The 22552-nt window shown below is 57.0% G+C and overlaps 8 protein-coding genes across 9 annotated transcripts; 5 read left to right on the top strand and 3 right to left on the bottom strand.

The window, feature by feature from the left end:
• Positions 1 to 137: 137 nt before the first annotated feature.
• LMH87_007800 (uncharacterized protein) lies at positions 138 to 1785 on the top strand (the record flags this gene model as incomplete). Its single annotated transcript, XM_056199659.1, has 4 exons — positions 138 to 358; positions 432 to 917; positions 971 to 1208; positions 1258 to 1785. The coding sequence occupies 4 exons, from the start codon at positions 138 to 140 to the stop codon at positions 1783 to 1785; spliced, it is 1473 nt and encodes a 490-aa protein (XP_056057667.1).
• A 2494-nt stretch (positions 1786 to 4279) lies between these two features.
• LMH87_007799 (uncharacterized protein) lies at positions 4280 to 12496 on the top strand (the record flags this gene model as incomplete). 2 transcript variants are annotated; one of them, XM_056199646.1, is made up of 5 exons in its annotated part: positions 4280 to 4409; positions 4467 to 10151; positions 11314 to 11836; positions 12274 to 12389; positions 12459 to 12496. In XM_056199646.1, the coding sequence occupies 5 exons, from the start codon at positions 4280 to 4282 to the stop codon at positions 12494 to 12496; spliced, it is 6492 nt and encodes a 2163-aa protein (XP_056057665.1). The 2 variants fall into 2 exon arrangements, with proteins under 2 accessions (XP_056057665.1, XP_056057666.1); XM_056199645.1 differs by lacking the exons at positions 11314 to 11836; positions 12274 to 12389; positions 12459 to 12496 and adding an exon at positions 10760 to 10885 and having other exon boundaries at positions 4467 to 10705.
• A 549-nt stretch (positions 12497 to 13045) lies between these two features.
• Positions 13046 to 13662, top strand: LMH87_007798 (uncharacterized protein; the record flags this gene model as incomplete). Its single annotated transcript, XM_056199633.1, has 3 exons — positions 13046 to 13060; positions 13189 to 13224; positions 13339 to 13662. The coding sequence occupies 3 exons, from the start codon at positions 13046 to 13048 to the stop codon at positions 13660 to 13662; spliced, it is 375 nt and encodes a 124-aa protein (XP_056057664.1).
• A 386-nt stretch (positions 13663 to 14048) lies between these two features.
• On the bottom strand, positions 14049 to 15402 carry LMH87_007797 (uncharacterized protein; the record flags this gene model as incomplete). The annotated part of the gene is made up of 3 exons (XM_056199621.1): positions 14049 to 14923; positions 15010 to 15154; positions 15355 to 15402. 3 exons carry the CDS (start codon positions 15400 to 15402, stop codon positions 14049 to 14051), a joined length of 1068 nt encoding a protein of 355 aa, XP_056057663.1.
• Positions 15403 to 15759: 357 nt separating this feature from the next.
• LMH87_007796 (uncharacterized protein) lies at positions 15760 to 16656 on the bottom strand (the record flags this gene model as incomplete). The annotated part of the gene is made up of 1 exon (XM_056199609.1): positions 15760 to 16656. The coding sequence occupies one exon, from the start codon at positions 16654 to 16656 to the stop codon at positions 15760 to 15762; it is 897 nt and encodes a 298-aa protein (XP_056057662.1).
• Positions 16657 to 17424: 768 nt separating this feature from the next.
• Positions 17425 to 18820, bottom strand: LMH87_007795 (uncharacterized protein; the record flags this gene model as incomplete). The annotated part of the gene is made up of 2 exons (XM_056199597.1): positions 17425 to 18203; positions 18271 to 18820. 2 exons carry the CDS (start codon positions 18818 to 18820, stop codon positions 17425 to 17427), a joined length of 1329 nt encoding a protein of 442 aa, XP_056057661.1.
• A 120-nt stretch (positions 18821 to 18940) lies between these two features.
• LMH87_007794 (uncharacterized protein) lies at positions 18941 to 19822 on the top strand (the record flags this gene model as incomplete). Its single annotated transcript, XM_056199586.1, has 5 exons — positions 18941 to 18979; positions 19030 to 19048; positions 19111 to 19136; positions 19186 to 19327; positions 19386 to 19822. The coding sequence occupies 5 exons, from the start codon at positions 18941 to 18943 to the stop codon at positions 19820 to 19822; spliced, it is 663 nt and encodes a 220-aa protein (XP_056057660.1).
• A 755-nt stretch (positions 19823 to 20577) lies between these two features.
• Positions 20578 to 22472, top strand: LMH87_007793 (uncharacterized protein; the record flags this gene model as incomplete). Its single annotated transcript, XM_056199573.1, has 2 exons — positions 20578 to 20669; positions 20741 to 22472. 2 exons carry the CDS (start codon positions 20578 to 20580, stop codon positions 22470 to 22472), a joined length of 1824 nt encoding a protein of 607 aa, XP_056057659.1.
• Positions 22473 to 22552: the final 80 nt, after the last annotated feature.

Raw genomic sequence — 22552 nt, 5'->3', positions numbered from 1 at the left:
TCTCTTTTCTCCTCGCTAAAGATTTTTGTCAGCGTCAGCGAGGAGCACCAGTTTATTACTACGCACATTCATAAGCAGACGAGGCAGAGCTTGATTTCCTTCTTCGTTCTTCGATTTGACAAACAAACACACACACAATGGCTGATCTTGCGAGCCGCATCACCAAGCCCGACGACAAGCCGGCCGATGCTGCCCCCGCTGCCGATGCCCCCGATGCTCAGGTCGACGGTACACCAGAGGCACTGGGCGGCTCTGGCCTCCAGGAGCCCGAGTGGGATGTCGAGGTCTCGCTGAGCGACCTTCAAAACAACGAGGCGACGCCCTTTCACTCCGCCACCAATTGGGAGGACCTTGGCCTGTGAGTTGCGAGAAACCATGGAGACCGTTACTTGATTTGTTTGCGTAGCCTGCTAACCCTCTTCCGACACCAGGTCCCCAGACATCCTCAAGGGTCTGCTTGCCCTCAACTTCCTGAAGCCGTCGAAAGTGCAGGGCAAATCGCTGCCGCTGATGCTGTCCAACCCACCGAGAAATATGCTGGCGCAGTCGCAGTCGGGCACCGGCAAGACGGCCGCCTTTGTCACGGCCATTCTCTCCCGCGTCGACTACAAACAGCCCGATGTGCCGCAGGCGCTTGCCCTGGCACCGAGTCGTGAGCTTGCCCGCCAGATTGAGGGTGTCATCAAGGCTATTGGCAGATTCATCCCCGAACTCAAGGTGGCCGCCGCTATTCCCGGTGCCCTGCCCCGTGGTGAACCCGTCAGAGCGTCCGTTATTGTCGGCACTCCCGGCACCGTCATGGACATTATCCGCCGGAAGCAGCTGGACGCCACGACATTAAAGGTACTCGTGCTCGACGAGGCCGACAACATGCTGGACCAGCAGGGTCTGGGCGACCAGTGCTTGCGCGTCAAGAAGTAGGTTACGATTGGAAAATGGCGAGTGTAAGATGCTAACCGAGTGGCAACAGGATGCTCCCCGAGACGATCCAGACACTCTTGTTCTCTGCCACTTTTCCCGACAAGGTTAACAACTATGCTGGAAAGTTTGCACCGAACGCGCACTCGCTCAAACTGCAGCGAAGCGAGCTCACAGTCAAAGGCATCTCACAGATGTTTATTGACTGCCCTGACGACAACACGAAGTACGATGTACTGTGCAAGCTGTATGGGCTGATGACGATCGGCCAGTCTGTCATCTTTGTCAAGGTAAGAACATTGGTAATCCAATGAACAGTTCAGTGCTGACAAAACGCAGACGAGAGAAAGTGCCAACGAGATCCAGCGCCGCATGGTTGCTGATGGACACAAGGTGTCTGCGCTACACGCCGCGTTTGATGGTAGCGAGCGAGATGATTTGCTTACCAAGTTCCGCACCGGTGAGAACAAGGTGCTGATTACGACCAACGTTTTGGCGCGCGGCATCGACGTCTCGTCCGTGTCCATGGTCATCAACTACGACATCCCCATGAAGGGCCGCAACGACGAAGAGCCCGACTACGAGACGTATCTTCACCGTATCGGCCGCACAGGTCGCTTTGGCCGTGTCGGCGTCAGCATCAGCTTTGTCTACGACAAGAAGAGCTTTGACGCGCTGAGCAAGATTGCGGAGCAGTTTGGCATTGATCTGGTGCATCTGGACACGGAGGATTGGGACGAGGCCGAGGCGCGTGTCAAGGAAGTCATCAAGAAGAACCGCGCGCAGGCCAGCTACGCGCCCAGTGCCACGGACAAGCAGGGAGGAGCAGGAGGAGCAGGAGCAGCAGCCCCAGCGCCGGCAGCCTAGGAGATGCCGGCGACTGGGAGCTGGTTTACGTCTGCCAGGAAGCTTGACATGGGCTGGTGAGGGAAAACACGTGAGATACCAAAGTAAAAGCTTCAATAATACTTATTTCCCCTATTTTATCCATTTCCGTTGATCCTTTCATCTTGTCTTTTTTGCATTTATTTTCTTTACCTTGTTCATTCACTTTTCCCCACTGGTGCAAAGGTACGTCGCGGGACAGACATATGTTTGTCTGCCAGTCTATACAGAGGGCTGAAAGGGGAAGGTGAGCGACAGATGATTGTTCTGAAGAAGGCAAGTATATGCTGGATATGGACTTGGTGTGGAGTGAGGCTTGCATGAAGGTGCATGTATGAGGTGTTGAGTGCATTGGATTGATGGTTGATGGACAATGATGTGCCTCTTGCCTCGCTCTTAGCAAATCTCGAGCCCGAAGCTTGTGTGGGCCGCTGGACCCTTGCTCGGAGGAAAAGTTGCCAATCAAGAGCAAGCCATCGGTAGGCTTTGGTCTTTGGAAGTGCAGGCCTCAGGTAGCACTGCAGAGGAGGGAACTGGTACGTACCTACGTGTCTCTGCCAGCTGGCAATGATGATTGCGTTTGTTTCTCCTGCAAATGCAAGCGCCCAATCTCGAGCCCAACCATTTCCGTCAGCAATGCGCAGCTATTGATACGCGTTTTTGTGTTATTATAGCCCCCATGCGCTCAGCCATTTTTTCTCTCTCTCTTTTCTTGCTTCCCTCGGCACCAATGTAAAGTGGTCGCATGATTTGGCCCGCAGCGACTAGTGTTAGTGGTGGGTTACCTATTACCGCACCGACCAGACAGTGGCAGACACACCCATGTCGTAAACCCTTCACCATCGGTGCTGACCAGAAACACCGCCATTTTGGAAATGAGCTTGGGCATGAACCCTTGCTCACGATGGCTACCCTGTGCTCGATATTTGACACCACGGTCAGGGTTCAGGCAGTTGTTTCCATGACGACCTGCGGAACCACCCATGACCAATGTCCGCCCAAGATGAAATTGCATCCAGTTGACCGTGACATTCGGTCGACCTCAGACGGGGATTCCGACAACGAACCGCCAAAGCCGGGTTTGAAGCCCTGCTACGCTAATTAGTTGGCTAGCAGACAGGCTGGGTTCGCCAAACAAGATCGGGTCGACAGTCAAGAACCACTGTGGCACGAAGCCCGTCCGGCCAGCTGTCTCTGATGCAACGCCGCTTGCGCACCTCGCTGCAGGGAGGAGATGGTGTGCCAGAGTACTACGACTGTGAATGAAAAGCAAAGGACACGATAATCTGCCGCTCCTTGCCAGCCACGTTGCATGCAGCTTCCTGTACGACTAATGTGTGTGACGAAACAACTCATGCCCGGCTCTGCGCGCATCCTTTGGGAGAGGGACGCAGGAAAGAAGAAAAGATTTGATACGTCCGATGCAGGGCTTGCATTACTAGTGAGCCCAACCCGCCGGCTGCAGCTTGTAGTCAATCCCCGCGCTTTTTCTTCTTCCTTTCGATGGCGGATGCATGCCGACTTATGCACGTCGGCCAGAGCTCCGCAGTCGGGCAGCCATGTGTGCCCGTCGTCACGAACCATCCCGTCCTGTCGGGGAAGAAAGAAAAAAGCCCAAGCAGCACCACCATCTCGTCTGGTTTCACTTTGGCCTCGCGAGCATAGATATCGACTCTGACGTATCCCAGAGACCCAATTGAGTCGGGACAAGGGCTGCAAATCTTGTCACTTGGTCAACACTAGCCATCCCCGCCGCCCAAGACCAGACCGGGGAGGGGGACCCTGGCAAGCGTAGCAGCCGTTTGTGACGATGGTATCCCGGCCCGCGACACACAAAGACACACGCACACAGAGGAGGGAAACAGAAAAAAAGTACACTCCTTGTAGACACACGGCAGGAGGACCCTGGTACAAAAAAAAACGACCTGTTGTGGTGTGTTTATGCGGAGCCAAAACAAATCACTGGGCTAATTCTGTGTGACGGGCCCATGCTCTCTGCAGGACGCAGGACTTGATAGACCTCTCCTCTCCCCCGCCGGTCTGCAGATTTTTTGCTTTCTCACTCTTGAATCATAACGATTGTTACGCTTTTCACCGCCCAAAGTATCTACCTAACCTCTCATCATCATCACACATCATCGACCTCACGCGCAGACCATCACGCCGTGAGCCCATTGCTGCCTGACATCATCCCAACTGGCAGTAATCCCCAACGTGCCCCATCCACACTCACCACCACTTTGAGGGACACTCTGAAAAGATATCCCCAAAGAATTTTATTAATTTTATATCCCTTTTGTTACTCTTGCTTTTGAGCATAGTGTTGTAACAAATCTCTCTCAAAAACATCAGCGGCTAGCTTTGAAATCCACCTCTCTCGCCTCTCACCTCACCTCTTCCTCCATCTCCCGTCTCATCCTCCGTTCGCGGCTCTCTTCGTCCTCTGTCAACATACACACAAGCCAGCCAAATCACAATGGCTTCCGAAGAGCGACAGCAGGGCCTGAACGTCGCCCAGTGGAATACTGTGCAAACATCCGACTTTTCCAACGTCAACTACTATGGAGCTCCAGAGTACGAGGCCGAGGAAGAGGAACAAGATCTAGGTGAGTACTCAACTTTCCCCCAGAAAAGTCAACGGATAAATTTACTGACAGTTCCAGACGTCGAGGACCTAGAGTACACAACAGACGCTCCTTTGGAAGAGCACGACACTGAAGGCGTGCCTCCAAGTGTCGATGCCACAGCCGCAGCGGACATTCCCGCAGATGACAAGACTCCCCGATCCTCCAAGAAGAAGAAGGGCAAGTCCAAGTCCGCATCTCCCGCCAAGGAGGTAAAACCTGCTGAGGAGCCGCCTGCGCCCAAGTCCCCGCCCAAGTCCCCGAAATCCAAAAAGGACAAGAAAAAGGACAAGAAGAAGGAGAAGAAGAGCAAGGACAAGGCCGCCACCGCCGTCGAGACAAAGGCACTCGCAGAGGAGCCTACGTCAGCTGATGGTACTCCCGAGGCCGCTGCCACGGAAGCTGCTGCCGATGCCGCGACTACAACGAATGCCGTTGACCCAGAGACTGTTACGACCGAGAATGCCACTGAGCAAGATACCCCTAATGAACCTGTTACGACTACGACCCAGAATGAAACGACTAATGCCGAACCTAATGACTTGGAAAACAATGACAAAAACAACCAAAAAGACGAACCAGAAGAATCCAAGACAACTGCCGCCGTCGAGGAAGCCGCTGCTATATCGGCGGCTGAAGACGCTACGGCCAAGGACGTCGTCGCCTCCGAGACCAAGGAGGACGACGCCAAGCCTTCAGAGACCGAACCTGCCGAGGATGAGGTTACGAATAACGATGATGTGAATAATGATGATGACGATGCCAAGACGGCTGTCGCAGAGGCTGCTCCTACGGCTCCCGTCGAGGAGAGCAAGGACGAGGTCGCTGCGCCGGCTACGGAGGACGTTGCGGCCGCTGCCGAGGAGCCACAGCCAGAAGCTACCAAGGCCGCCGAAGACACTGCTGCTCAAGAACAAGAAGAGGAGAAGAAGATCGACGGGCCGGAAACTGTTGCTGCTGTGGCTAACCCGACGGAGGATGCAGTGCCCGCTAATGAGTCCAAGGACGGCGAGGAGGACAAGAAGGAGCAGCAGCCAGAAGAGGCCGTCGCTGAGTCGGCACAAGAGGAAAAGACTGCCGAAGTTGAGGCACCCGCTGCTGAGGAGCCATCTAAAGCAGGAGAGGCCCCGATTGAAGCTGTCGCTGCCGCCAACGAAGAGCCCACTGTTGCTGTTGCTGCCGAGCCCGCGTCTGAACCAGCTGCCGATGCCGCTCCCATCAAGGAAGAGGTAGATACGACCAAGGAGGACGACGATGTTGCTGCTGCGCCCGCTGCCGAGAAGGAGGCGAGCAAAGATGTCGTCGAGGAGACGCCTGCGGAAGAACCGACTGCTACTGTGGTTGCGGAGCCTGCTGCTGACTCTGCCCCCAAGGACGAGAAGGCTGCTGAGCCCGAAACTGCGGCTGCGCCCGAGGTTGTCGAGAAGGTGGAAGAAAAGTCTGTTGCCGCTGCGCCTCTTGCCGCTGAGGAGGAGAAGAAGGCGAATGCTCCGGAAGAGGCTGACGCTGCTGAAGCAACACCAGATGTGGAGGCCGCTGCAGCTGCTGAGACGGAGGCGCCGGCTGCTGAAGAGGCCGCTGTCGTTGAGAGCAAGGCTGAGGAGACTCCTGCAGCTGCCGAAGAAGCTGTCGAGGCTGTCGCCCCTCTGGCAACTGAGACTGCTGATGCTGCAGAGAAGAGCGAGCATACTGCTGCTTCCGAGGAGGCTGTGGAGGAGAAAGCTCCCGAGGCTGCTCCTCCTGTTCAAGCTGCTGTGGCTGCCGAAGAGACCAAGACCGAAGAGCCAGCCGCTCCTCAGGAGCCTGTTGGCGCTGTCGAAGCCACCACTGAGCCCGAGGCCGTCGCTACTCCTGCCGCCGCTGAGCCCGAGGCTGAGGCTTCTGCAGCCAAGGCCGCTGATCCCGAAGCTGACAAGGAGGAAGAAGTTGCTGCCCTGACGGAGCCTGAGCACAAGATTGCAGATGTCCCTGAGGAAACCGCAGATGTTTCAGAGGTTGTCGAGAAATCGGCCGAGGTTCAAGAGCCTGTCACTCCCGAGACTGCGGCGACCGAGACCGAGACTGCTGCTGCGCCGGCCGAAGAGGAGGCTGCAGAGGAGAGTGAGGCTCCCAAGGACTACATCCCAGCGACTGCGGCCGAGAGTGCTCCTGTTGATGCTACCTCTGCGGAAGCTGAAGAGAAGGTACCTGCCGAGAAGGAGGCTCCTGTTGAAGTACCCGCTGTTGTGGCTGAAGAAGCTGTGCCCGTCGCCGCTGAAGAGACCAGGCAAGATACTCCTGCTGATGCTGAACCGGTGGTCGCTGCTGATGTAGCCTCAACTGAGGCACCTGCTTCTGCTGCTGAACCCGAGACGGCCAAGGAGGAGGCCGGAGCTGTGGCGGAGGAGGCTGCTCCCACTCTGGAGACCCCGGAGGGCCCTGTCACCGAAGCCATTGCTGAGCCTGCCAAGGATGTCGAAGAGACCCATGTTGAGACAACCGATGAGGCCAAGATGGAGGAATCTGTCGCTGCTGCCGAGACATCTGTCGTCGAGCCTGAAGTTACGCCTGTAGCTGCCAAGGACAAGACAGCCGCTTCTGAGCCAGAGACCACCGATAAAGTGGCCGCTGCCGAGAAGCCAGCTGAAGAGACGGCCACAGCCGTTGAGGAAGTGACTGCTCCTGTCGAGGAGAAGCCTGAGGACCCTGTCACCGAGGCCATTGCCGAACCTGCCAAGGAAGTCGAGGCGCTAGTTAAGGAGGTCAAGGCTGAAGAGCCAGTTGCTGTCGAATCTGCCCCCGAAGCTACCAAAGAGACTGCACCCGAAGTGACCGAGACTGCTGCCGAAACTGCTGTCTCGGAACCTGTCGCTGAACAGGCCGCTGAGCCCGTGAAGGAGGCAGATGTTGCTCCCGAACCTGCCAAGGAGGAGGCTCCTATCGCAAAAGCGGAGAATGCCTCTGAGGCTGCTCTTGAGCCACCTGTCGAAGCTCCTAAAGAAGACGCTCCTGCTCCTGTCGAGTCTGCTAAGGTAGAAGCCCCTACTACTGAAGCTGAGCCGAAGGAGGAAGAGCCTGCTCCTGCTGTCGCAACCGAGCCAGCACCCCAGGCTGAAGTCGCCAAGGAGGAAACCACTGCTGTTGAGACGGAGGCAGCGCCAGGGGAGACAAAGGCTGACGAAGCTGTCGCTGAAGGGGAACCCAAGGTAGAGGCTGCTTCCGAGCCCGTTGCCGGGGAGGCTGGACATGAGCCTTTTGCTAAGCCTGAAGCTGCTGCTGAAGAGACAAATGTTGAGGAGCCGGCTACTACTGAAGAGCCAGCGCCTGGCGCTGAAGTTGCCAAGGAATCCGAATCGCAGGTCGAGAAAGACATGGCCGCAGAGACTGAGGCTCCTGCGGTAACCACCGAGGACAAGCCGGCAGCCGCTGCCGAGGAACCGACTATCATTACTCAGGAGGATCCCACGGCCGCCGATTCTACGCATATTGAAGAAGCTGGCAAGGTGGAAGAGATCTCTGCCGAACCTCCTAAGGCTGATACTATCCCGGTAAATGAAGAGGCAGCTATTCCCATCGAGACTCCTGAGGACGATGCCACTGAAGCCATCGCTGAGCCTGCTGAAGCTGCTGAGGTCGCACCTGTTTCTACGGCTACCGAAGAGAAGGCCATTGAATCTGCCACTGCCGAGCCCTCCGCTGCTGAAGAGGCCTCCGCTGCTGGGTCCAAGGAGGCTATTTCTGCTGAGCCTGAAGCTCCTACACAGGAGCCTGCTGAGGCGAAAGACGAAGTTGCTGCTCCTGAAGTGAAGGAGTCTGCTGTCGAGGATGCTCCAGTCATCGTCTGTAAAGAGGCTGAGACTATAGCTCCCGAACCTGAAGCTACTGAATGCAAGCCGGGAGCTGTTGCCGAAGAGGTTGCTGAGCCTGTCAAAGAGACCGAAGCTGCCCCCGAGCCCGTCAAGGAGGAAGCCGCTGCTTCTGAAGTTGAAGAGGCCGTTGAAGAAGCACCAATCGCCGAGGTCAAGGAGACTGAGGACACTCAGGAGCCCACCGCTGCGGAAGAAGCCGTCGAAAAGGACAATGGTGCGGAGCGAGAGCCTGCTGGTGAAACTACCAGCGAGGAAGCTGTGCCCACTGTCCCGGCCGAAACTACTACCGCCGCTGAGGACCACGCCGAACACACTAGCGAAGCAGAGCGAGAACCTGCTGGTGAAGAACCCACCAGCGAGGAAGCTGTGCTCGCTAAGCCCACCGAAGCTGCAGAGGAGGCCGCCGAACCCGAGACTCATACCGAGTTAAAGGAAGAAAACGCCCCCGCTGCTGCTGAGCCTGAGCAAGTGAAGACGGAGGAGACTGACGCTGCTCCTGAGACCGAAGCTCCTGTCGCCGAGGAGAAGGCTGCTACGGAACCCGAAGCTGTCACTGAGGAAATGCCCGCTGCCGAGCCCAAGGAAGAAGCTGCTGCCGACAAGACCGTGGAAGAGCCCGAGGAGAAGACTGAGCGTGCTGTTGAGGACGAAGCCGGGCCTGTATCTGAAGCCACCGCCACAGACGCTGCCGCGGAGGAACCTGCTGCTGACGAGGAGCCTGCTGAGGCCACTGAGGAGCAAAATTCTCGCGAGAAAGAGATTGCTGCTGGTGGTCTTGCTGCTCTGAGTGCTGTTGCTGCGGGTGCGACCACGGCTGCTGTTGCTAAATCTTCTGACGACAAGGACGAGGCTGTTCTTCCAACCGCATCTGAAGAGCTTGCTACTAAGGACACTGAGACTGCCCCTGGAGCTGAGGCTGAAGCACCCAAGGAAGTCACCGCCACCGTGGAGTCTGCCCCCGTTGACGCTGCTCCTCAGCAGCCTAAGCAGCCTGTCGTGGAGGAGGAGCACCCTGCCGATGAGGCCGAAGCCGCTCCCGTACCCGAGGCTGAAACTCCAAAGGAGGCCTCTGTCACCGAGGAGCCTGTCGTCGAGGAGGACTCTGCTGCCAAGAAGACCGAGACTGATGTCGAAGCACCGGTCGCAGAATCTATCCCTGCTGCTGAACCCGCTGCGGCAGAGGAGTCTGTTGCTAAGGGAATCGAGGCTGCTCCCGAAGCCGAAAGTGAAGGGCCCAAGGAGGTTTCCGTTGAGGAAAAATCCGAGACACCTGCAGAAGTCACTGCTCCCGAGGAGAAGACAGAGAAGCCAGAAGTAACCGAGGAGGCAGAGCCCACACAAGAGGTTTCTGCTCCCGAGGAATCGAAGGCCACTGACGAATCCGAGGAAGCAGAGGATGCCCCCGCTGAGCCCGCTGCTGCTAAGCCAGTTCTAGAAGAGGAGCCTGCTGCCAAGCAGGCTCCTATTGAGTCCGTGGTAGAAATCGCGGCCGAAGATCCTGCTGCTGAGCCTACCGCTGCTGAGGCTGAGGTCCCTGTCGAGCCTGCTACCGAGGCTGAGGCTTCTTCTGAGCCTGTTGCTGTCGAAGATGAGGCACCTCCTGAGCCTGCTGCTGCCGAAGTTGAGGCACCTACCGAGCAGTCGAAGGAGGCTGAAGATGATAAGCCCGACTCCAGCGAAGATGCCGCCGCGGCTGCCGCTATTGCTGCCATTGCCGCAACGGCCGGTGGTGCTGCCACTGTGGCTGCTGTCAAGCATGCACATGGGAAGGATGATGAAAAGGAGGAGCCGGCTACTGAAAAGACTGCCGAGAAGGCTGTTGAGGAGCCTGTCGTGGAGAAGAAGGGAGAGGAAGTGGAAGCTGAGAAGACCAAAGGTGAGAACCAGTTAGCTGATACCCAACTTGAAGTTTCGCGCGTGGAAGATACCCCTTGCAATTTGGAAGCTGCCGCGGAGGATAATGATGTTTCGGAATCTGCAAAGAATGATCAACCCAAGATTGAAGAGTCAAAGGAGTCAGAGGCGTCGGAGACTAGCACCGTGGTCGCCGACGAGCCCAAGGGTGAGAAGTCGACCGAGAAGGATCACAATGACGGCGATATCGCTGCCATCGCCGCTGGGAGTGCCGGCGCTGCGCTTGTGGTCGGCGCCGCTACTGTGGGTGCTGTCTCTCTTAGCAAAGAGATCGAGAACGGCCACACGGTGAAGCCCGAGGTCGAGGCTGAGTCTGCCAAGGCAGCTGAGAAACCCATTGCAAAGGATATCCCTATTGCTGAGGTGACATCTCCTGCTCAACAAGAGACAGCTGAAGCCCTTGCCGAACCCGCCACCGAGCCTGTGCCCGAAGCCACCGAGACAACCGCCGAGGCTGCCACCCCAGCCCAGCCAGAGGAGAACACAGCTGCAGCAAAATCCACTGCTGTTACTAGCGTAGGTTCAGCTCTTTTCGGCACTCAAATCGGCTTGATTACTGACACACTACAGTCAAAGCCAAGCCTCTTTGTTTCTCTGGCCAGGTTGATTCTCTCGCCTTTCTCGTGGCTGCGCTCGAAGCTCTTCAAGACCAAGGCCACGAAAAAGTCAACACCCCCTACCGAGGGCAGCTCATAAGGCAGCCCTCTGGCTCATGACTATGAGATACTAAGCATCATTATTGTGGAAATTTATGTTTATGATATATTGTACCGTTCAAGTCCAACAGGATTTATGTGATGATACGCGAGGGATCCGCGTTTAAACCACGGTCAATCGGAGGCAGTCGGGAGCAAAATTTGATGGAACATGGTGCGATGATATATGCCTCACCATTGCGCGCAGACCAAACACAACAGGTATTTGCGCGCCCGTCAAAAGCCAAACATTCTTGCGACATGGCATTAATGCGTCGGCTTTGCATCTCAACGCTGGGGATTGGCTGCCTGGGGCTGTTTTGTAATTTGGTGTACTTGTTCTCTGTACCGTTTTGCGCTGTTGTCGGTTGCTGTCGTTGCTGCTTTTGCTTCTCAACACTGGACCAGCACATGCTAACAACTCTGCAGAGAAAACTAGGGACCGCCGTGACGATCGTATTGAGGACAGCGAGCGACGCCACCGCCGCAGACGCAGGCACTCTACATCGAACCGCGAGGATGGCGAGGAGAAAGACTCTGGACGCCGATCCTCGCATACTAGCTCGCATTATAGTCATCGACACCGGTCGGACGGCACCCGAGGTGTTGATGAGAAAACGCCGACCAAACGCCGCGACAGTGGATACTCTGCGCAAAACAACAGTCCTACTGGAAGCAAGCACAGGACGTCTGAAGAGCCGGAGAAAAAGCGCAGGTCGCCTGAAGAGTTGGAAAGGAGGCAGAGGACACCGGAAGAGCAAGCTGACCATGAAAAACGCAAGGCAGAGCATCGTCGCCGTCGGGAGCGTGAGAGAGAGCGGGAGCGCCTGCTTGAGCGGGAGCGTGAGGAACGCGAGAAAGAACGACAGAAGGAGCGTGAGGAAAAGGAACGCGAAGCTGAGCGACGCGAGACGGAAGCACGTCGAGCTGAACGCCACAGGCGTCGCCGTGAGTCCGTACAGAAAGAGCCAGCAGTGACAACGGAAAGACCGGAGAAAAGCGCACCGGATGGTGACCATGAGCGCCACAAAAGTCACCGCCATAGATCTCGTCGCCACAGCCACTCCGGAAAAGAGCGACCAGATGAGCCGCCGAAGCACCGCGCAAGCTCCTCGCAACGAGCCGAGCCAACCCCTCCGGCCTCTGCTCGGGGTTCCGGCACTGACGACGCCACGCGCACGCCCAAAGACTCGGACGCGGACTCAAAGTCTCGTGCGGGAGAAGACGAGGCACGTCGACGACGTCGACGCCGTCGCGAAGCCGAGGGCTCAGTGAAGAGCGAAGGCTCTCGACGGGAGCACGCCAGGAGGGAGCGCCCCAAGGACGAGGTTAGGGAACGCTCCAAACGAGAATCCCCGAGACGAGAGTTCTCAACACCGATTGACGAAGACGCGAGGAGGAAGAACCGGCGCCAAGATCGCCAAAAGGAAACGGAAGACGCCAAGAAGCCCAGCGGGTTCAAGGGCGTGCTCAAGAAGCTGTTTTCGAAGAACGAGAAATAGACTGTACGAGCCATGATGCGATGGAATCCTTATGTATTACGACCTTACGATTCTCAAGATGTATTCTTTTAGGGTTTTGCTGGATTATGAGATATGCCTTGGAAAGATAGATTGGTTTTGCTTTGGAACATCTCAAAACGGGACTGCTGAGTCGAGGCCAGCGGGATATTTGGAAGTTTTCTTACATGTCGTTTCGTTTCTTTTGTCTGTTACAAGAATGCTCCAAACAGAGAGCTGTTTTCGGCATTTCAAATTGAATGTTAAATCATACTGGTACTGCAGATATTTTACTCACATTTTTACTGCTGGCGATTTGTCACAGTGTCCGAGCCTGTTCTTGATTCTTCACTTACACGAAATCGTGGTATTGCCTGTACAGGAAGCTCACGTGACTGTCAGAACTATTCCCGACCTCGAAGGCGCTCGGCGGATGGTTTATCCGCAGAGCCCTAACTTTTCCTTATGGTGGGCATCCACCAAAAAAAAATTAATGTGGGCAGCCCACCAAGAGCTTCACGGCGAAGCGAAGGACAAAAAAAGTTCCCACTTCCGCAACCACATCGAATCAAGTCAACCAAGGCGCAGGATTTGACCTCTTTGCGATCTTTACGAACAAAAACCAACAACAATTCTCACCAAACCCTTTCAACACCGTCGAAATGGCTCCCATTGCTGTATGTACATGATGTCGCAACCGCTTTGCTGCAGGCGAGGAGGTGTAAAGCCCTTCTTCCGCCGAGCGACGAAAACCCACCGAGGTGTGAAAAAAGATGCAGTAGGCTAAGATGTCATGTCAATTTAGAAGAAGTCTGGCAAGGCCCAGAAGCAGACCAAGAAGGTGAGTTTTACGATGCATTCCTCCTTGCCCAATTATTTCGAGGAACCCGGGCGCTCCTCGAATGGACTGCCAGTTTTGGCGGGGTAAACTTTTTGCTAACCTGGGCTACTGCAGTTCATCATCAACGCTTCGCAGCCCGCCGCCGACAAGATTTTCGACGTCGCCGCGTTCGAAAAGTTCCTCCAGGAGCGCATCAAGGTCGAGGGCCGCACCAACAACCTCGGCGACGACGTCGTCATCCAGCAGCAGGGCGAGGGCAAGATCGAGGTCATTGCCCACAACGACCTCTCGGGCCGCTACCTCAAGTACCTGACCAAGAAGTTCCTCAAGAAGCAGCAGCTTCGCGACTGGCTCCGCGTCGTCTCCACTTCGCGCGGCGTCTACGAGCTCAAGTTCTTCAACGTCGTCAACGACGAGGCTGACGAGGACGACGAGTAAAGCAGCACAATTCTTTATTGAAGCTGTGCAGAGACGGAATGTGGTCTCTTTTTTCCTATGAAAGGGCGACCATGTTTTGAAAATGGGTTATGAGAAATTTGAAAAAACCGGAATGGGCAATATGTATGAGGGATGATGCCCCCGGGGATGGAGGCGCTTTCTGGCTGGCGAACCGGCTCGTAGAAGGGCTGGCGCCTTTCGGGAAGGGATATAGAGTCTCTGTCGCTTAGGAGGAACGTTTCCAAAATACAACCCACCGAATCTCTTGATTCAACAAATCTGCGATGGCCATGCCAACTTTCCTGTGACTGTAACAATGATATACCCGTACGCTCCACCCATCTTTTATATATACAGACAACGCAATGCTTTTTTGCATGGCTTGTTCACGGCAACGTCCTCATCAAGCCCTCAAACACAACTAGTGCCATTGCATTCGCCGGAAACGCGCGCAAGAAGCACGGCAGGAACCCTCGCCAGTAGCCCTTGAAGCCCGCCTCCCTGTACACATCGACCGCCGCCTCGCGCCACCTGCGGTACTTGCGCTGGCCGTCGCCCAGGCCGCCGCCCAGCGGATCCGTCATGATGCGCTGCTTGACGAAGTCCGCCGGGTAGCACGTCAGCCAAAAGACCTGCGCCGACAGGCCGCCCGCCCAAAAGTTGACGGCCGGCTTGCTGAGGGTCGTGTGCTGGCGCATCCAGCGCGAGAAGAGGTCGTAGGTGGACCACCAGAAGAAGAAGAAGCCGCGGAAGAGTAGCGTGGCGCCGAGGCCGTGGTAGACGCCGCGCACGCCGTGGTGGCGGTATATCTTGGCGAGGCAGTCGACGGGGCCCGAGTACAGCCGACCGGCCTTTGTGGCGGCGTACTGGATCTGCAGCCGCGCCTTGATGTGCTCGACGGGCGCGGCGATGAAGGACACGGTGGCACCGGCGAGGATGCCCGCGAGGCCGTGGCCGACGGAGGGCAGCGCGGTGCGCGTGGCGGGGGAGGAGGAGGAGGAGGAGGCGCGCGAGGGGAGGAGGGTGCCGGGCGCCCAGACGTCGACGTGGAAGACGTGCTGCGCCATGAGCCGCCGGTAGACGCTGAGGGAGCCGAGCATGACACTGTCCATGAACATCCAGCCGACGAGGGGGGGCGTGGCGCCCTTGTAGAGCCCGCGCACGCCCTCGAGGCGGATCGTCTGCATGACGCACTCGAGGGGGCCCTTGAAACGGTCGGAGCTCTGCAGACGCACCTTGACCGTGTCAAACGGATGGCCGACTGGATGGAAGTGGCGAGGAGTTAGCATCGATCCTGCAGAGGAAGGAGAGAGATGTAGCGAATGAGAGGAGCATGGGCGTGCGCACCTGTGAGTTTGGCAATGCCGCTGCCTACGCCGGCAACGAAGCCCTTGTAGTCGTGGCTCGCCTTGGACGGCTGGTGCTGCTGCTGGGCGACCTGCGCCTGCGCGGCCTGCGCGTCGGCTGCCGCCGCAGACATGGTCGTCGAGTTCTTCGGAGAGAAGAAGTGTAGAAGCAAGAGGCTCGTGGTGTTATAAGAACATGGATTGGGCTGTTGATGCTTGGTTGATGTGCGCCGCCGGCTATGAGACGACGAGCGGCAAGCTTGGTGAGCTGCTTTTTTTTGGTCCGATGCCGCTCCGGGCGCGCTGGGGTCTCAGTAGGGTAGCTGCATGGACTGAAGGAGCAAACATTGCCGATGCCGCGGAGAGGTGCGGTAGAAATGTAAAAGAAATACATAAAACAGGCATTGTGAAAACGGAAGCTGTAGATACTTTTAGGGTGTTTGAGTAGTCGGAGATTGGCAGTGTGCGGACATTGTGTGCCACAACGGCATCTTCACAGATTGGCAGCTAGGTGCGTGTCCGGCCACCAAATCATCCACGCCAACGACACAGAAGGCGGTGCAGCTGCAGAAGAAGAGCAATGTAAAATTCAATCATCTATATCGTTGCCGTCTAATCCCAGCGCTCAGTGTAAATGCCCAAATAGTCATCATACGCAAGAAAAACAAAAGCCAGAACCCCGGTAATCCATCCCGCGTCCAAGAGTTTGGCCCGGCGCGACCAAACACCCCCCCTGCTTTCGTAGCTCACGTCAAAACCCAGAATGCGCCATGTCCCAGCCATCCGACGACGACGCCTCGTCCGGCGGATCCAGCTTCAGCAGCGCCTTGCTGATCGCCGCCGTGATGCCCGGGATGCGCGAGTGGTCAAACATGTTGAAGTGGTGGCCGTCGACGTCGATTACGTCGGCAAACATGTCGGCGTCGTACCGCTCCCAGCCGAGCATCGCGCACCCGCGGTTCGAGTCAATCGACGCCGTCCAGTCCTGCGCGTAGAGGCTGTCGCGCGCGCGAATCAGAATCGCCGGCGGGCGCCGGCCCGCCGCCTCGCCCTCCCAGCGCGGCAGGTCCCAGCGCGCAATCATGCGGCGGGCCTCGCGCATGGCGCGGATGGAGAGCACCTGGTTCTTCGTCTTGCCGGCCTCTTCCCGCGCCAGCGCCGAGGGGTCGTCGTCGGCCGCCGAGACGACCTGCTGGCGGCGCTCGGCGAGCAGCGCGGGGAAGGCGCTGTCAATCATGAGGATGCCCTTGACGCGCACGTCGGCGTCGCCTTGGAGCTGCCGCGCCACCTCGAGGCTCGTCATGCCGCCGAGGCTCCAGCCGCCGATGAGGATGTCGACGGGCGTCATCGTCGTGCCGCCGGCGCGCCGCTTGGCGGGGAAGGCGTCGGCGGCGACGGCGGCCTTGACCCAGAGGACGTACTGCGCGGCCATCTCGGGCAGGCCGCCCTCGAAGCGCTTCTCGCTGTAAAAGTACGGGTTGCGGACGCCGTAGACGAAGCGCTTCAGGGGGTCCAGGCAGTGGTAGGCAAAGGTGGTGCCGCCGCCGTCGTGGAAGAGGAAGACGGGCGTCTTGCCGGACCACGACTTCATGCGCGCCCAGTTCTCGGGCTGGACGAGCTCGGGGTTCTCCTCAATCATGCCGGGCATTGCTGGTGCGGTGGGTTGCCGCTCGCCGTTTCTTCCCTTCTATGTCTGCTTTTGCTTGATTTGTCCACCGTGTAGCGAATGTCAGTGTTCTATTCCCGTTTGTCTCCGAATCAACGTTGCGAGAGTCTTGCTGACTCTCCCGGATAAGCGCACCACCCAAAGCTGATGTGGCGGGGGCAGATTTCCGTAGCGCCTGCGCGAGACGAATTTCAGCCCGAGTGAGTCGACGCCAGGTCTCGCAATCGCAGACGCATATGATTAAATACCAATCAATATTTGGCCCATGAAAAAGTCAACTAAGCCATTTGTTAGCTATGAATTCCATCATCTTCGTGCCATCATTTGTTTTCTTGATTTCGTCTAGTCTGCACGCACGTGACGGCGCTCACCTCATCGACAGCGCCGGCTTGCGTCTTGGCCTGGGCTTTCAGTGCAAATCGAGATTTATAACATTCCCCCCCGATCTTGCTGCAAAGTCTACACTTTGTGTCACATTAGGCTACCGTGATAATTCTCCGTGGCCCTTGTCCGACAAACTTCCCGTGCATCAAGGTGCTTCGGCTGTAGCCACTAATACGAGGCTCTGGCTTCGGCCCGTCAGCATCGGCTGTTCATACTCGAAATAGAATTATTCCCCGTTCGGGACGGTGGTATACATCCTGCATCCGTTTGAGTCAACCGTCCATGAATGAAAATGTTCTGTTATCAATGGCGAGATTAATATTGTAATGTACATGATATGAAAATATACAGTTCAAGTGCTACTCTTTATGGCGATGGAGCATCCATGTAGCCCTGAAGTTTCCACAACAGCAGGTGCAGCTGAATCATGGTCTTGGTCGGCCAGCTCTTTAGGACCAGTAGCTCGTTATTACGAAACATCTCCGACTCGCTGCGCAGCCTAGCAGCCTCTGCGTCACCGAGGAGCCAGAACAAGTTATGGACTGCCATCTTGCCACCATAGTTGACGCCTTCAACGTCAAAGGTCGCATGCTGGCGCGCTGTAGCTTCGTCATGGGCCTGTGGCAGCCATAGAATGCAGCCGCGTCTCTTGACGTCCTTGATGTCCTCCCATTTCGCGCACGGCTGCACAAACTTGTGATTTGCCACGCCTGCTCTCCGAACGAGTTCACCGGCAGCCTCAGACCGCATACTCTGAAGCACCACCTCGCTCATGTTGTGCCGCCACACGGGCGTCCTGGCTTCTGGGCTGACGGCCATGCCGGCCCGGCGTGCAAGCAATGCGCCACGCAGCCTCTTATTCGGCCCCGACAACGTATCAAAGACTGATTTTTGCGACGCGACGTAACCCGTCACCCGGGCAGCGACTTCGTCCCGTCCGCCCGAGGGCTTCACGGTCAAAGCGGCTAGGCCATTTGCACGTACTTCTTCGTTCCTTTGTATGTGACTGTAGGCGTCGTTTGCGGGGGCCAACCAGCCCTGATTCGTCTCCGGGTGCCGTACCACGTCGAATCGCTGCAAAAAGTATCGCGGTTGATGTGTCTTGGTCACGGCACAATATCGCATTGGCGTCGCAAGCGCTTGTGCTACGCGTCTGTTAGCAACTGAAGACTGCAGGACGGCATGATGCAAGCTAAAACAGGCCAACCGTACCGAAGGGGTTCCTTCCGAGATGCTTCTGGAACTGGCCGTTCGCTGGACGCGGCGGTTCTTTTGTTTGCCGTTTCCGTGACTTGATCCAGGCAGGGTCAAACAGGGGAGACATGGGAAGCTCTCCGCTTCCCGTAAATATAGTCTTCTTCTTGACATCCAGTGTGATTTTCTCGCCGTATTCGTCGTCGTTGAGCCGCGCGCCAACCTTTTCAAGCAGCGCCTCGTTTGTCAGGGAGGCGCTGCGATGCGACGTCCATCGCCGACCTGAGCACGCCAGACCAGAGGCGCACAATTTGCGCGGCACTTCCGTGGTGCATCGCCTCATGATGCCTCTGCTCGTGGCGCCGGATGCTTTGCTGCAGACACGCGACAGCTCGGTGGTATCGCAATTAAAAGAGGATATCGTCGGAGAAAAAGGTTGGCGCTGGAATCTGCGCTCCCGGGGGACTTGAGCCAGTGGAGCCCACCCACCTGCAACGGCGCCGCCGTGCATCGAAGCTCCAAGCTTCTCCCCACGCGACAAGCTTCTCCAATCCCGAGCTTTGCTCATCCAACAGAAAAAACCACAACCATGTTCCGATCGGCAAGGATATTACCAGCGCTTCGACAGCTGCCCACGCGGCAGGCGAGATGCTTTGGACACTCTGGATCGTCTGGAGCGACGCCGACCATGGACTACCTGCCGATGCCCTACATTGAAGAGACCTCTGTGAGTGGCGCAACAGTGGATTGCCGTGAGAAATGCTAACCGACGCATAGGCTGCTGGTCGCAAGACGTGTATAGTTGCAGGAACCCTCGAATTCTGGCTAATAATCGACTGACCTTGTTCTTTCTCTCAGGGGACATTTTCTCCAAGCTACTCCAGGTAGGATCTGTCGCCAACTCAACTGGCTGCAGCAGCTGACATTGAATAGGAGCGCATCATCTGCCTCAACGGCGAAGTAAACGACTACATGTCTGCATCGATCGTGGCCCAGCTTCTCTGGCTGGAATCCGACACCCCCGACAAGCCGATTACCATGTACATAAACTCGCCCGGAGGCTCGGTGACGTCAGGTGGGTTGAGCGCCGGTCCCAACAAGAGATACTGGCCTCTGACTGATGATGGGTTTAGGAATGGCTATATATGATACGATGACATATATCAAATCACCCGTCTCGACAGTCTGCATCGGCGGCGCCGCATCCATGGCAGCCATTCTGCTGGCTGGTGGCGAAGCTGGCAAGCGATTTTCGCTGCCACACAGCTCAATCATGATACATCAGCCGCTCGGCGGCACACGTGGGCAGGCCTCGGATATCATGATTTATGCCAACCAGATCCAGAAGATCCGCGAGCAGTCGAACAAGATTATGCGACACCACCTGAACAAGGCCAAGGGCCACGACCGATATACCCTGGAGGAGGTCAACGAGATGATGGAGCGCGACAAGTATCTTAGTGCCGAAGAGGCGCTTGAGCTGGGAGTCATTGACGAGATTCTGAACAAGCGAACGGAAGCCGATGCCAAGGAGGAGAAGAATGACCAGACTCCGGGCACTCCATCTTGAGGCAGAGGGACGCATACGGGATATGTCAAATATGCAGCTTGTACAAATATGAAAACGAAATATCACGGCAGATCATGATTCGCTCCTGATTTCACGTATGAAGATTGTCGCAGTGCTCACTGGCGGAATGGCTGTAGCAGCTGGAGCTATACTACCGATGTCGGACAAGGCTCAAGTTCACATGGCAGGGGTATGCTGTGGGTGTGTCGGCATGTCCTTTCAGGACTTTATTTTTCATGAATTAATTGGAATCAGCGGCAGCGTATCACGTAAATCATTGAAGGTAATTCCCATTCTGGCCTGTATTGATTTTACTGAGCCTTGACTGCCTCTTTGTTCGACCCCAAGAAAGATCGGCCGTAGCCAAGGAGATTAACAGCAAGCACCCACCACAGCCAATGGCGCGGGAGCAATTACAAGAATGAGCCGCAAGCGGGCCTCCATTTTGGCGGGGAGCTTTTACTGACAGTGAGTCGCCAGCTTGGAGCCCAAGTCACAGGGACAGAGATCACAGGGAAGATCACAGGGACAGACACCAAAAAAAAAGGCTACAAAAATAAAAAACCCCAACCACAGAGCTGAAACTAAAAATTTCATTGTCTTTATTTATCCTTGCTGTTTTCTAGCCTCAACGCGACATACTCGGCAGCTGCGTCTGCCATCACCACCGATTAACCGAGACCGTTGTCGGCCGTTGTCTGCTCGTCACGATCCTCTACTTTTTTCTCTCTACCACCACCACACACATCCGCACAATGCTGTCCCATTGCCTGCGCCAACGGAGCGTCGCCGGCCTGGCGAGCTTGTCCAGAGCTTCCGCTAGCATTGCCAATGGCACACAAAATAGGTACGTGATTCAATTGCTCATCTGCTGCGCCCGTCATGCGACCAACGACCCTGCTAACGCGTTTGCGCCAGCCGCTTCCTCTCGACAACGGCCCCTCGCCGCGCCGACGACGAGCACAAGTACAACCAATACTCGGGCACCCTCACCCAGTCCAAGTCCCAGGGCGCCTCCCAGGCCATGCTCTACGCCACCGGTCTCTCCGAGGCCGACATGAACAAGGCCCAGATCGGCATCTCGTCCGTCTGGTTCGAGGGAAACCCCTGCAACATGCATCTGCTCGACCTCTCCAAGGCCGTCCGCGACTCTGTGAAGAAGGCTGGCTTCATCCCATACCGATTCAACACCATTGGCGTCAGCGACGGCATCTCCATGGGCACCACCGGCATGCGCTACTCGCTGCAGAGCCGCGAAATCATTGCCGACTCCATCGAGACCGTCATGAGCGGCCAGTGGTACGACGCCAACATTAGCTTGCCCGGCTGCGACAAGAACATGCCCGGCGTCGCCATCGCCATGGGCCGTGTCAACCGCCCCAGCATCATGGTCTACGGCGGCAGCATCAAGCCCGGCTGCACAAAGGCCGGCGCCCCCATTGACATTGTCTCGGCCTTCCAGGCCTACGGCCAGTACATCAGCGGCGAAATTACCGAGGAGGAGCGCTTCGACATTGTGCGCCACGCCTGTCCCGGTCAGGGTGCCTGCGGTGGCATGTACACTGCCAACACCATGGCCACTGCCATCGAGACCATCGGCCTGACCCTCCCCGGCAGCAGCAGCAACTTGGCCGACAGCCCCGAAAAGATTGCCGAGTGCGAGAGCGTCGGCGAGGCCATCAAGAACCTTATCAAGGAGGACATCCGCCCCCGCGACATCATCACCCGCCAGGCTCTTGAAAACGCCATGGTCGTCATTACCGTCCTCGGCGGCAGCACCAATGCCGTCCTGCATCTCCTCGCCATCGCTGATGCCGCCGGTGTCAAGCTCACCATCGACGACTTCCAGAGCGTCTCGGACCGCATCCCCTTCCTTGCTGACCTGAAGCCCTCTGGCAAGTACGTCATGGCCGACCTGCACAACATGGGCGGCACCCCTGCGCTGCTCAAGTACCTCATCAAGGAGGGCCTCATTGACGGCTCCGGCATCACCGTCACCGGCAAGACCATGAAGGACAACGTCAAGGACGCCAACGAGTTTCCCGCCGACCAGGACATTATCCGTCCTCTCAGCAACCCCATCAAGCCGACTGGCCACATTCAGATCCTGCGCGGCTCCCTCGCGCCCGGCGGCTCCGTCGGCAAGATTACCGGCAAGGAGGGCCTCCGCTTCGAGGGCAAGGCCCGCGTCTTTGACAGCGAGCCCGACATGATTGGCGCCCTCGAGCGCGGCGAGATCAAGAAGGGCGAGAAGACCGTCGTCATCATCCGCTACGACGGTCCCAAGGGTGGCCCCGGCATGCCCGAGATGCTCAAGCCCTCATCTGCCATCATGGGAGCCGGCCTCGGCAAGGACGTGGCTCTGCTCACCGACGGCCGCTACTCTGGCGGCTCGCATGGCTTCATCATCGGCCACATTGTGCCCGAGGCGCTCGACGGCGGGCCCATTGCGCTCGTCAAGGATGGCGACCACATTGTCATTGATGCCGAGAAGCGCGCCATTGACCTCGAAGTGCCCGAGGAGGAGATGGCCGCCCGCAGAAAGGCCTGGAAGGCGCCTCCCCCGCGCTACACCCGCGGAACCCTGACCAAGTACGCCCGCCTCGTCACGGATGCTTCCAGCGGTTGCGTTACCGACAAGGCTCAATAAGCGAGCTCTATTGTGCAAGAGATGGTTGGTCCCTGTCTGGTAAAAAGTTTCGTTTTGGGAGTTTTTTGGAATGCCTTGTA

The sequence above is a fragment of the Akanthomyces muscarius genome (genome assembly GCF_028009165.1).
Source record: "Akanthomyces muscarius strain Ve6 chromosome Unknown contig_15, whole genome shotgun sequence".
NCBI lineage: Eukaryota > Fungi > Ascomycota > Sordariomycetes > Hypocreales > Cordycipitaceae > Akanthomyces > Akanthomyces muscarius.
The sequence above is the reverse complement of the archived record's forward strand: the minus strand, read 5'-3'. Positions and strand labels throughout refer to the sequence as shown.